The sequence below is a fragment of the Mytilus edulis genome, chromosome 3 (genome assembly GCF_963676685.1).
Source record: "Mytilus edulis chromosome 3, xbMytEdul2.2, whole genome shotgun sequence".
NCBI classification, from domain to species: domain Eukaryota; kingdom Metazoa; phylum Mollusca; class Bivalvia; order Mytilida; family Mytilidae; genus Mytilus; species Mytilus edulis.
Genome location: NC_092346.1, coordinates 61,112,238 through 61,127,257, shown reverse-complemented (window position 1 = coordinate 61,127,257; position 15,020 = coordinate 61,112,238). Strand labels below are relative to the sequence as shown.

Sequence of the window (15,020 nt, the reverse complement as noted above, 5' to 3'; positions counted from 1 at the left end):
ATATTCACTTTAATAAATTTACCAACAGCATTAAGGACCTGATTGTCTTCACAGTTTAATGAATAAATAAATTTATGCTGATTATCCAGTAAAGAAAAATTTGGAATTCTTTGGCAAACAAAGTCAAAGAGAGCATCTCTATCTGATTTAGAATTTTCACAGTTAGTTAAAAAATGGATTTCATCTTCAACACAGCCAGAGGAGCATTTTTTGCAAATTCTTTCATTTCGTGGAATATTTGAAAAACGTCCAACTTCAATTTGAAGCTTATGAGCAGAAATACGTAATTTGCATATAGATCTTCTTAAATCAAAGTCCTTTATTAAAGAAAGATAATTTTCATAACCAAAATTCTGCTTAAATTTCACATAATTAAACAGTTTTCCATCAGAAGCTTTATTTTGGCTAGCATACCAATTGCTAATATATTTAGTGTGAATTAATTTGCTAGATATGTTCAAAAATTTATATTGTCCGAAATGTTTTACTTCTGGTTTAATTTCAAAAACTTCTAATACTTTCTTAGCAAATGAGTACCAAGAAGTTATGTTAGATTTGTGAAGCTCTTGGCTGCATTTATAAGCATCTTTCAATAGACTGAATTCAGTTGTAAGATTTTCAAATCTATACCAGTATTTTACAATTGACTTTACAATATCATAATGTAAGGGGAAACGCCCCAGTTCTGATAATACAGCAAAATTGACACTCCTTTTGTGTACACCAAGTATAAACTTAGAAAATTTAAGATGGAGATTCTCACACTTAAGATTTTTAAAAATATTTTCAAGATTAAATAAGGAAGACTGTAATTTATTACAAGAAGCATTATAACCTCCCCATACCTCTGAATTATATAACAGAATGGGTTTAAGGGTATGATCAAAAATATGAACACAAGATTTTATTCCAGGAGACAAATTGATAAAATCCTTTCTAAGTTTATAGTAGGCCTTAAGAGCCTTATTATAAAGTTCAGTTTTAGCTAGATGAAAACTTCCAGATGCAGTAAAGTGAACACCCAAATATTTGTAATGAGCGACACAGTCAATCAAGTTATTCTGCAGTCGAAAATTCGCTTGAATTTTCCTTCCAGCCTTATTAAAAATTATGACTTTAGTCTTTTTAATATTAACTTTAAGGCACCAGTCAGCACAATATTTTTCTAGCTGATCAAGTCTACTTTGAAGCCCTGTGGCTGATGTTGACATAATCACAATATCATCTGCATACATCAAACAATTTAATTTCTCGGAGTGCAGGGAAACTGCATCCAGGCAGGAGTCAAGATAAGATGGGAAGTCATTTATAAAAATTTTAAATAATGAAGGACTCAAGTTGTCTCCTTGTCTTACACCTAATTTAATGCTAAAAGGGTCAGTGAGAGAAGCTCCAACTCTTACACATGCTTGACTATTGTTATACATATCTGATATAATATTATAAAATAAAGTACCAACTTTCATATTAATAAGCTTCAGTTTAAGACCTATATGAATTACACTGTCAAATGCTTTGCGAAAGTCTACAAAACAAGTATATAATCTGCCCTCTTTATTGTGACAGTATTTGTCTATAAGTGTTTTTAAAATAAATATATGATCTGAAGTTCTGGCATTTTTTGTAAAACCAATCTGAGAATTATGAATTAAGTTGTTTTGGTACAAAAATTTGTCAAGTCTTGTATTCAAAATATTGTTAAAAAGTTTACCAATGGTACTAGTAATTGTTATACCTCTATAGTTAGATGGATCACAAGGATCATCTGATTTAAAAATTGGCGAAATAAAACCATCAGCCCAAATCTTTGGGTACACACTATTCTTGAGGCACAAATTAAACAATTTATATAAGCAACCTATCAAATATGACTGACTATATTTTAACATTTCATTTGAAATCAAATCAGGTCCACAGGCCTTGCCTGATTTTAAGCTTGCAATAGCATCAGAAATTTCTTTTTTACTAATATCATTATCTAAATCATTAAAAACTAAATTTTTTTCTTTGTCATTCAGGATCATTTCCAACTGGTTAAGTCGTGAATAAAATGTGTTATCAATTGCAGAGTGAAGATTACGGAAGTGATTGGCCCATGTATCAGAATCAATTTGTGAAGAGCAGTTTTCTTTTTTGCTATCCTGAATGTCATTTATTAATTTCCAATACTGCTTAGGGTTTTCAACTCTAAGAGTATCAAGTTTTTGTAGCATGGAATTGATAAATTGCTTATATTTAACTTTTCTACATTTATTATAGATTCTAAAATGTTTATAGTATCTGCCTTTAATAACAGGATCCTTAGGATATCTTGAATAAATTTTACCTAAGGATATAACATTTTTGCGCATTTTAAAAAGATCACTATCAAACCATTTTTTCTGGGGTCTGGAACCCTTTTTATTCTTTTTTGGGGTTACCAGGGAAATTTTGGCTGCAGAAAGAAAGATATCACATAAATCCTGTGCCTTTTTGTTAATGTCTTCAGAAGAGCAATCACTATCATTATTAAGGAAAGATGAAATTTTCTGCTGGTTATCTGGTGACAAAAGTGCTTGCTGAAATTTAAGTGGGGAGTCCTCAGTCCATCTGAAATTAACGGGGGCAGCATGAAGATTATTTGACTGAGTTTCTGTTAATTGATATTTAGCCAAAATTTCCCATGATATTTTACAATGACAGTCTGAGAATGTTGAGACAAACTCTGACACTCTGAAATAAAGTATCTGATTAAATAATCTTTCATTTGCTATAAGGTAATCAACAGTGCTTTGACCATGTGTATTAAAACAAGTAAAATGACCAAGTAAATCACCCATGCATCTACCATTTACAATTCGCATTTGATTGCTTATGCATAAATCAATAATCTCTTTCCCTCTACTATCAAGTGTTTCATCACAATTCTTTCTAAATCTAATTTGATTATCAGGTTTATAAGATTCAAACAATGGAAGATATCTGGAGCTATCTTGTGCAATGTAATCTTCTTCAGCATGTGTATATTGATAATGCTACAGTAGAACAGTAATAATATTGTCATAAAACTATTACTATGTCATTATCAAGGAGATGCAGTAAATATTGATAAAAATTATGACATTTTGTTAAAAATACTACATAGTCATAAGTGTGTAATTCTGATTAAAATAGAAAATGAATGATCAGAGGCGGATTTAGGGGGGGGGGCAAGGGGCACGGGGGCCCGGCCCCCCCCCCCCTTTTTGGGAAAAAAATTGGTTGCTTATATAGGGAATCATTGAAGCGTGACTGAAGCGGGCCCCCTCTTAGGTCAGTCAGTGGGCCCCCACTTATGAAAATTTCTGGATCCGCCACTGATGATCAGTGATATGTAATTGAGTGATGGAATATGTTAAAATTTTCTGCCTATTTGCACATCATTACAATAGTTCATATCAAAATCGTGTACCATAACTGAGGCTGAATGTTCTATTTTACACTTTTTAATTGGACTGATTGATTGATTGATGGTGTTCAATTCAATTTTCAGCACTTTTGGAAATATTAGTCCCCGTTCACACTAGGACATTTTTATCGATTTAAACTAGACCGGTTCACTTTAGATCGGTTTAAGGGCTAATGTGAACGCATTGAATCGATCTTCAATTGGTCTAAACTAAAACACCAAAAGAGGTAGTTTAGTTTGAATCGATCTAAAGTAAACCGATCTTACTTTAGATGTGAACGCAGAGATCGGTTTAAACTAGTAAGATTGAATCAAAAGTAACGTATGCGCATGTTTAGCGGCAAAACTATCTCAGAGGTTCGTTGTTTAACCCATATTTCTCTGTTAAAAGACCTTTAAAACAAACTGTAAACATGTTGTCTTCGCCATAGCATAGATTTGCGAAATCTGTGTCTTCTTTTCTTATGTTGATTTTTTTTCTTTGCAGGAACCACAGTATTTCCGGCGTCGTGTTGTAACTTCGTTGCTACAGTTTTTTTTCAAAATTAAAGAAAACTGAATAACACCAGTATCAAAACTTCAAATTGTGATTCAAGAGAAACAATAACTTTATCCAATTTTTTTTCCCAAGTGTGTGTATCAGTGTATCAGCACATGAATTTGATAAATCGGTTCTATTTATACACAGTGTTTACAGTTTTACGGGCAAAAAGGTTAGATCGATTGCGTTTTTAATTGTAGTGTGAACGCAGTGGTTCATATTAGACTGATAGAGATCGATATGATTAAAGATAATGTGAACGCTAAGGCAGCAACCATTTGATTTTCTGGGGGGGCTATGTTTTTTTTTTCTGTGCAAACTTTCTAAACAATACAATCTGTTTCAAATTTCATCCTAGCCCCCCTATAAAAATCAAATGGTAGCTCCCTTATCCTATTACTTATAATAAGAGAGAATTTAACATTACAAAAAAATCTTTTTTTCAAGTAGTCACTGAACCATGAAAATGAGGTCAAGGACATTGGACATGTGACTGACGGAAAGTTCCTAGCATGAGGCATCTATATACAAAGTATGAAGCATCCAGGTCTTCCACCTTCTAAAATATAAAGCTTGCCGCCGCCAGATCACTATCCCTATGTTGAGCTTTCTGCAACAAAAGTTGCAGGCTCGACAATGATGTCATTGTTGAAGTCATCATTAAAAATTTGAGTTATCTTCCTTAGTCTAGAATTGCTGTTTAATCAAATACAACCAATGCAATATTTAATTTTACCTCCCACTGATAAATTGAAGCAATCTTTACCCCTCAGTGCTTACAAGCACCTTGATTATGAGTTGAAGCAAGAGTAACTGTGAGAAATACCAGCCTTCAGTATGAAAAAAGGCAATCCTTGTCAATTAAGTAAGGAGGACACCTTCAACAAGCATGGTTCAACCAACAACATAAGTGTTTAGGTCTACAACAGTTATTGATTTAAAAAGTCTAACTGAACATTTCAATCCTAATGACCAATTCAAACTCTTGTGGTGCTGATCATTTATGCTTTCAAAGTAATAGTTGATCTATGAAAGTTTTCAAGATATGTTCAAGGAAAACCTGCTTAATCTCCATTCAAGACAATTACTTCATTAAGAGTCAACAGATGATTTTATACATATTATTTGTAGATGGTTTCTTGCTGATCCTTTATGCTATTTATATTTTTCTAGATAATGGCCAAAATTGTCATTTATTAAATGGAAATAACTCTTATAAGGTGTGTCTGACAATTTTTCCCCTAGTAGGTCGATCTTGGCATCTTGCACTTGTCTAATCAGATTATCTAAATCTGTTCTGATTTTGAAGATATTAGCCAATTACTTTCATTTGACTCCTAGGTTTTATTTTTAACCATGGTGGTCATACTGGTTGTATGATCAGATATATTTTTTTAACTAGATTTTAACTAGAGACACTCAGATTGATCAGGCAGAAGTTTTGTTCCAATTGGCTCAAGAAATTTTAGAGAAGAATTAAAATGGAAGACGGAAGACTATGGCTGATAAGTGATGGGAAAAGGTTACACTGGCTTTAAGGACCAGGTGAGATCATACAATGACTTAAGTAGAGTATGTAATGCAGTTTTAAATTAAAACTACAATTGCAAATAATAAAAAGACACATTGTATGATAATTTAATGCAAATTCATGGCCATAATTTAATAACATAAGAATCACTAACAGTAATAAGTCTTATCCATTTGTTTAAGTTTATTTTCTTTCCCATTTCCTGAACTTTGAGACCCTTTATTTGAAGTCCAGAACTTGTGTACCCAGATATCTCAAAATCCATCCTAATAGGACCTATATCATATTTCTTTATCTCTGAACTTGTACTATTTATCAACTGAAAAATATGAAAAAAAACCCATGAAAAACATGTAGATACAATTGTACAGTCAACCAAAGTCATGTTACTAATCAGTATCAAAAGAAAATGTACATTAGGTACCAGTACTGCACTGTAAAATAGTTCTATAAAAGCAACATCATGTGAGTTAAAATTCTTTAAATTATCTTAAAATTCTGTAAGACAGTTCAGGAGCAGCTGTAAATTTGGATGGAACGACATAAACATACATCCCTTTTTGCTGTTTTCCACCCACTCCAAGAAAGTAGGTTTAACAAAAAGCTGTATATATAATAAATTAATAAAATAAACAGTTGTAGGTCCCTTTCACCCCTTTCTTGTAAACAAGATAGGATGAATTTCAATACATGCCATGATATGTGCTAGCTTGTGTGTTAATTAACACTATCAAAGACACCAACAAGGATAGTAGTTACATCACCATACCCATATATGAACATATAACTGTTGTTTCCATTGTTTGACTGTGACAATATACCAGTAATAAAACCAAATAAAACATACTCTAAAATTTGCTACATATTCAGCTCTGCCAGGAAATTTCTTGATGGTCCAAACTATTTCCTGATTTTCTGTTAATTCTGCTGTTTGATCTGGTTCATTTAATTGCTGTGACATTCTAAAATTATAATTGTTTTCATTAATGATAAAAAAAAATGTTTGCCATACCATCTAAAACATGGTACCTGTATGTAAAACATATATGGAAAGGTTATGCTGAGACCGTAATATAATTTCCATGTTTATTTTGTATTTGTATTTTAATATTACATTTCAAATGATGTTTGTCACATCTATGATGGATTTATAATTTCTGTATGTTGGATCAACTGAACACACAAATTAAATGCAGAACTGCTTGAACATAAGTATAAATGTTTGCAGCAAAGTCTTTCTGTTTATTTTTGTATTGTTTGTTTGCTGTGACCTTGACATTTACCACATATCTATTTATCACATAGAAAAATACAGAACTTATAAAATTTCAGTTTCAGGTGTACGAATGATTTGTTGGCATCATATACTGCTTAATTGTTATAGAAATGCAAAAAATAATGCAACTGTATAATAAATATCAATGGTCTATTCTTATTAGTTATTCAAAATGGACTTAAATCAGAAAAATAACATTCAGGGTAATAATCAACTATGAAAATTCATCTCAGGACAGCCAAAAAACAAACAAAAACAAAACAAAACAAAACATCAACTACCAGTACTGAACAATCAAAATAAAATGGGCTATTTGAGAAATAATTTAACAATTAAGCGAACTTTTACAATATTCAAAATTATTTTATTTATGACACAAGTGCTTGACATATTTCTGTACTACAGGGCACTCATTGACCATTGAACAGATTCAATATAATCCTTTGTTTCTTGTGCTGTTTAAATAATATTTTTGAAATGCTAAGCTGGTAATGGATCACATAGAGAAATAAGTCATGTGAGTGTAAAAGACACATACCATTAAATACACAACATACCTATTAACACATCTTGGTACTTTCAGTCTAATAATGACCTTGACAGCATTATAATTTGATGGAAGCTCATTTTTCAATCGTAGTGTGAGTATTTTGTCTCTGAAAAGGAAAGATAACTTTAACATTTATTATTTACTTATTTCATGTTCTAGTCACTAACAAAATTATCACAAAGAAAAAATGCATGAGTCTTCCTTGGATAACATGTGTGGCCTGATGTCTCCAAATAATATAGGAAGAAAAAGAAAGCTTTAATGTTTTTGTATGTTAACCCTTCAAAAACAAAAATTCATGTCACTTAAATGAAATAGTGCAGATTTTGTTGTTTTTCAGCAAGCAGCTTGCAAGAACTTGCAGATTCACAGATTGTACTGAGGATGGCAACAGTACAAGATGACAGAATTGATCCCTATGTATTGCTACATTTTTGTTATCAAGATACACACCAAGAAATTTTTTGTAAAGGGTAAGTAAAAATGAGATAATTTTCAAAATTGACAAACCTTATGACATTGTATTTAGTTAATAATCACTATACTTTGGATTCATTATTATTCATGGGATACTAGTTTACCTGGGTTTTTAAAGTACAGGTGAACCACAAATTCAGATTTTCAATGAATTACAAATTTTCTATTGGCTTTGTGTGCAGAGATTGGTAAAACCACGAAATCAAATACATGTATCCACTAAAATGCAAGTTTTCCTCAATCCACGAAAATTTATACCCACGAAAATAAATGAATCCACAGTAACCATCTTTTCCATCTGTTTTTGTTTTAGTGTTAAATTATTAAAAAATAAACTGTTGACTTCAAATATTTAAAAACAAATAAATCAAATTCCAAATTTACATGTGGTAGCTAATTGTTTATCCTTATAATTTTCTGACATCTCACAAACTCTAAATTACATAATAATAATAATACATACCTACTATTTTCAGCATCATCTATAAAGGCTAGAACTCTGAATGGCACATGTAGTGCTATTTCTCCACAGGTGCTGTAAAGCATTGCTGAAAACTAAAACAAACAACAGACCATGTACATACCCTGGATAAAGTTTACAAATTAGATTAAATCTCTTTGATCTTTTACAATTAGGATAAATTGATTTCACCAATAATTTTACCTCTCTGGTAAAGTCACCTCTGCACCACATCAAATTTGTGGTGTTTGATAAATGTACCAATCAAATGTCAATTGAATAAAACCTGTTATGTTGGGTTTAAACTAATCTATTCAACAGATTCTAGAGACCTATGAAAAGTTTTTAAACAGAGAGAAGATAGTAAAATGAAGACCAGAAAAAGAAAGGCCAAGCTAGTTATAAGAAAATATTTGACTATAACCTAGTAGCTGTACTGGAGATTTCAAAGTTTCAGACTACTGTGAATTCATTATTATTCGTTGTATACCAAATTTCATGTTTTTGTGGGTACAGGGGAACAACGAATTCAAATGTTCAATGAATTAAAAATTTATTAAAGGAATATACACAGACTTTGCCAAAACCATGAAATTATATATCCATGAAAATACAAGTTTTCCTCAATCCACGAAAATTGGTACCCATGAAAATAAATGAATCCACAGTACTTCATTCATTAAGACATTTATCATACAATATTACACATACCTCACCCACAGGAGGAACCAGGACAATTACTTTTGATGATTCAAATTCTAATGACACATACCTCACCCACAAGAGGAACCAGGACAATTACTTTTGATGATTCAAATTCTAATGACACATACCTCCCCCACAGGAGGAACCATGACAATTACTTTTGATGATTCAAATTCTAATGACACATACCTCCCCCACAGGAGGAATCATGGCAATTACTTTTAATGATTCAAATTCTAATGACACATACCTCACCCACAGGAGGAATCATGACAATTACTTTTGATGATTCAAATTCTAATGACACATACCTCACCCACAGGAGGAACCAGGACAATTACTTTTGATGATTCAAATTCTAATGACACATACCTCCCCCACAAGAGGAACCATGACAATTACTTTTGATGATTCAAATTCTAATGACACATACCTCACCCACAGGAGGAACCATGACAATTACTTTTGATGATTCAAATTCTAATGACACATACCTCCCCCACAGGAGGAATCAAGGCAATTACTTTTAATGATTCAAATTCTAATGACACATACCTCTCCCACAGGAGGAATCATGACAATTACTTTTGATGATTCAAATTCTAATGACACATACCTCACCCACAGGAGGAACCATGACAATTACTTTTGATGATTCAAAATTCTAATGACACATACCTCACCCACAGGAGGAACCATGACAATTACTTTTGATGATTCAAATTCTTCTAGTTTGACACATGGGTGGAAGTTACATTTATCTAGTTGCACATGGTCACCATAGCCTGTAAACATAAATTTGTTTTTTTTTAAATATACAGGTTGACTTGGTATAGAAATATTGATATTCTCATCCTGGAATACCACACATGAGAAATGTTTGTTTGTTTGCAGAGAAATTGTAAACAAACCTCAAAAACAACCCAATTATTAATGATTATTAATCAAAATTCTTATAAATAATTTCTTTGTTGCAGTATATATGTTTATATCAAACAAATGATTTTTTTTTTATCAGATCACATAACGAAAGTAATGGCATGAAACACATTTGAATGCATCAACAGTTCATCCATGTGCAATTTAAATTGCATTTATAGTGCTGTAACTTTCCAAACTTTGAATTCAATCCGTAACTTTGTACTAGATGAATTAAAAGATGAACAAATTACCTTTACTTTTTCCTTCAAGAATATCCAAATCTTCATTTAATCCTATTTTAATTTGCGGCGTTCCATTGACAAAATTTTTCACAATCATTTCACCTGAAACTTCCAAAGTTGAGGCGGTTCCCTTCAAAAAAAGTAAATGCTAAATATATTAAGAGATTCTCATGTTATCATTTTTATGAATGTATATCCATTAAAGATTTTTAGACAAATATCTATCAGTAATGAAATAAAATAAATTGTCCAGAATACATGTTTTTATCTACATACTGTGAAAGTACTTTTGTTCGTGGGGAACCAATTTTCGTGGTTTTCATGGATGACTTTATCCACGAATTTAAGTGTCCAACGAAATAAAATAACCATTGTCAAAAACAAGACATGGAAATATCCCCATGTAAGTTTGACTTCTGATACATTTATAGCATTTGTTTATGTACATTTAATTGTTTTCTTTAGCTAACATGTTTATGACCTAATCAACAGCTTTAATGATCTTTAATCTGTTGATCACACTATCTCGGGTTAATAAGTGTGGTCACAACGATTTAGACAGGTCAATGTTTACTTTGCATTTCCTTCAATCCAGACAATTTGTAACCTTTCTTTCTAATGGCTTCAATTTTTCCAAATTTTTTTATAAAAAACTTATATCCACGAATTTAAAAACCCATGGACATGTAAATATTGCTCAAACCACGAAAATTGATACCCACGAATTAAAGTACTTTCACAGTATACAGCAAGGCCGTAACTACCATTGAGGCAAGTGAGGCAATTGCCTCACTAAAATTTCGACACTGATTTTTTTTTATGGTAATTAAATACGAAACTGAATGGTCATTTGTTGTTCTGTCTCAACCTTAATTTCTATAACTTGTCATTATTCCTTTTAAATTAGTTTTCCTTGATATAACTCAGCATCTCAACGGGTGATGTTTCTCGATTACATTAACCTAGTAACGATAACCATCATGGATCGCTGGTAAAACGGACTCTTGTAGAAAAAGGAAAAGCGATACTGAAGGTAAAGAAGGAATTATTATAGTTCTAGTAAACTAATGGTGTTTGTGATCACAACAGGGGTTAAGAGTCTGAGTACTGAATATAACTTCATTGAAACTAATCCAAAAACTATAAATTGACTGACAAATCAAGCACTGGGCATCGCAAGGGGCATATTCTCCGTTTCACCAACTTTACTCGTTCTCTTACATATAAACAAAATATACATAATATGAAACATGCATGGATTAGTTTTTATCCATGTTTCTTTAACCTTATACATTGAAAGAACATCCCGTGTTCCATTTTGACATTATTTAGATGTTGTCTCTTCTAAATTGGGACTTCGGAATTTCGTGTCATTATATTCGGGTTTCGGTATCGGACACCCTAAACCCCTAAATTTATCAATTCTTGAACTGAAAATATCTTACCACTGACTATTTCCAGAAATAATTTAAAATCACGGAACTATATGGAAACAGCAAAAACACCAGTTTTATTCCCCTGTTCCCATATCATACAAGTCAACTTACTCTAGATAGAATCATCTATACATGTATCTTATCTCATTCTATCCATGCATAGTTTGTTTACTCTTTGTCAGCATAAAAGCGAGTTTGAAATTTGTAACAACGACTGTATGATGGTGCTTACAGGAAAGCTTAATTCCCTTTTGCAAACAAAACTGTTACTACCGATGCTGCTACCGAATTGCTGATTGAGAAGGAATCGGAAGAAGATGTCAATCATCATGATCATTGTGTTGATGATAGTGAGCTACCTCTAGAACAACAGACTCCCCTGAAACGACTGAAAACTTGGGAATAGGCATGTATAAGTGGCAACAGATTGTGCTGTCTTCCCATGCTCAATGTTCATCGCGATAAGGATGTCAGCAGACCAAATATATTGAAACGATTTGAAGAAACCGGCCATAAAAAAATTGGCAAACTTTACTGAATCGATGTTTGTTCTATGTTCTGGTGACACTCAAATTGATATTTGGATGTTTATCTGACATATAAATTTAAATAAAGTTGTAAAAAATTTGGTGTTAGTAAATGTTTTTAAAAATGAAAAATTTATATAAAAAGTGTCCAAACATAAAACATTGTCAAACTCTCTGGAAATGCCTAGAATGCAGGATTTTGCACCATTCATTCCATACCCTCCCAAAATTTTTCAATTATTTTGCCTCACTAAAATATTAGGTCTAGTTACGGCCTTGTACAGCTGCACCAAGAGTGATTGATACACCTTATTTTGCATATAAAAATTGTTGCAAGAATAATGTGGGATATTTAAATGGAAACTTATCATGTTTTCACCAATTCCCAAATTTTTGTTAAGTTTCCACTAAGTCAATCAAATCAAACTCAATTATGGCACAATACGTGAAAAAAATAACTAAAATCTGACAATTAAAGTACCATTACTCATTAGGGACCAACCAGAAAATGTAATAAAACTCATTGTACTTTCCTTTCGTTAATCCACACAATAATGTTAAGTTTGGAAGAAATCAATATAGAAGTTCTTTAAGTAAGGTGCCTTAAATCTCAAGATCAAAGTTCGATAACTCTGGTATGCCAAATAAAAAAATAATGAAAAAGGAGCCTCTGAGGTCACTTCTAAAGTTGTTGTTATAATATATACGAGAATGAGTTAAAACCCATTTCCTCCATCTATTTACAGTGTGTACAAATGGTATTGGTATACATAATAGGTCAGATCTTCAAAGGACATATAAAAATTAGAACAATCTTATCAAAACTGTACTGAATACATACATTCAGATGTATGACAAACATATACTTACATTTGCATTTATCACAGCAGTAAGCTTTTCAATGATGTCAATATATAGCTCATTCTTAACAGAATCCTGAAAGGATATACATTGATACAAATGCTTTGAAGTAAAAATTTATGATTTACTTATATTTTTCAATTAAAAATAAATTGTAAATTAAATTTTCAAATCTAAAAAGCCTGGCTCGCAGAGCATTTTAAATATTTATAATTTGAATTTCGAGAATGCATAAATATTGTATTATACTAGATTTGGTGGTTGTAATTATTTTGACAATATGCAGACACTCACAATCCTTTTTTTTTTTAGAATGATCAGAAAGATGTATTCTTTATATATGACATCATCAGGTCACATTTTTCATGTCGTCACAATAGGAATTTCAGAAGAAAGCAAGAGAATGCTATGACACAATAGAATTTTAACCAAAAAAAAACTGAGATCAAACAAACCACAAATTGATTAAATAAAAATAATTAACAGGTCAGGAAAAGGACAAATCAGATAAGAATTAGAGGAAAAAATTTATTCAGTCTCCTCTACTTAAAAATTACCATATCAGTTATAGGTGACATGACTACAGATCTTATGGAGGATGAACCAGGAGATACTTTTGTCTCTATTCCAAACTAAAAATACAAATTACATTAAATTAATTCACAGCAAATCAATAAAATGTAAAGATTTATATAAATGGCACATAAACTGCACATTTGTAAAGTTTTTACTACTTGAAAGAAAAAAGTTCTCAGCTCAACACAACAAATGTTCTCTTATGAAGCTGTTCCGGACCATATGAGTATTTGGACCATACGTGTATGGTCGGGGTAATTAAGGGGTACATTTATGCTTACCTCTTTATATAACTTTTCTAGTTGTCACGTCATTAAAAAGACACTACCAAAGGTCATTTTTTCATTAAAAATTAGTAATAACAAGATTAACAAAATAAAATAAGCAGTTTCACACAGTAAATTTCGTCACTAGTCAAAACTATAGTAAACACATTTTTAACCAAACGAGTATATACTCATATGGTCATGACCATACGTGTATGGTCCAAATACTCATATGGTCCGGAACAAAGCCATGATTAATTTAAGTTGCTAATACATGTGAATGTATATGTTTTCCCATATCTTTAATCATTCATAGTGTAGTGCAGGGCTTCCAAAAAATATTTAAGCCAGCCGGACATTTCATATCTGATCCCGATTTTAATCCCCAAAAGGAAATTATGGTAAACAGATGGCCATTCCAATGATTGACATTACATTAAAAAAAAAACGATTTTAAACTTTACTTTGATATGATATGAATTTGATGTTGGGATGTTACTGTTAAATTGGCAGTGCATCATTCAAAGTGTGCACACCAGCATGCTCCTATCTGCCTTAGACTTTTTATTTGTGCAAAATGACATTGTCAAAAACTTTACTTTCGTTTTCAACCGGATGTTGACTTGACAATGGTAAAACATGGACCATAAGCGGATACGTAAAATCCGTGTACGTTTACAAAGCACGACTGAGAGAAGAAGCTCTTTCCACGTTATTTCTTCAACAAAATACTTGAATTGAACGTAAGATACAGGTATCAATGATAATTTTAGCATTTTTAAAGAAATGTAGGATGCATTTTTAAATTTCCCACCTGTGCACATGCGCACACGTGTTCTAGTTCATATGACGTAGTTCTGACGATTTTTTATTTAAAACCTTTTTAAATTTTTCATCAAATCATGTTGATAAACTAATTCTAATAATTTTAATCTTTTGGACTAAATCAATTAGATACAAACCGCTGAAATGTAAGAAAATAATTGTGAATAAACCGATCAATTAATACGATGTCCGGTACTGAGTTCACCTGTCACCTGAACAGGTAGATTTCAGCTGTCCAACTACTAATTAGCCTTGATTAAAATTAGAAAGTATTGAAGTAGGCGTTGTTTTGATAGTAATTAATCATCATGTCACATTTATTTCCGGAAATGTGTTGATGTTAAAGGCAAAAGGTTGGATCAAAAAGATCGTGAATTATGTAAAAATGACCGAAAAAGA

General features: G+C 31.7%; 1 protein-coding gene across 1 annotated transcript in view; it reads right to left on the bottom strand.

The window, feature by feature from the left end:
* Positions 1–5,592: 5,592 nt before the first annotated feature.
* Positions 5,593–15,020, bottom strand: part of LOC139517005 (AP-4 complex subunit mu-1-like) — a 28,132-nt gene continuing 18,704 nt past the window's right edge. Inside the window, exons 6-13 of the mRNA XM_071307542.1 lie at positions 13,512–13,586; positions 12,964–13,029; positions 10,140–10,260; positions 9,646–9,752; positions 8,266–8,357; positions 7,333–7,431; positions 6,347–6,461; positions 5,593–5,818 (exon numbers count right to left, since the gene is read on the bottom strand). Coding sequence (XP_071163643.1) covers positions 5,618–5,818; positions 6,347–6,461; positions 7,333–7,431; positions 8,266–8,357; positions 9,646–9,752; positions 10,140–10,260; positions 12,964–13,029; positions 13,512–13,586 — 876 coding nt within the window. The 3' untranslated portion in view covers positions 5,593–5,617. The remainder of the gene's footprint in view (positions 5,819–6,346; positions 6,462–7,332; positions 7,432–8,265; positions 8,358–9,645; positions 9,753–10,139; positions 10,261–12,963; positions 13,030–13,511; positions 13,587–15,020) is intronic.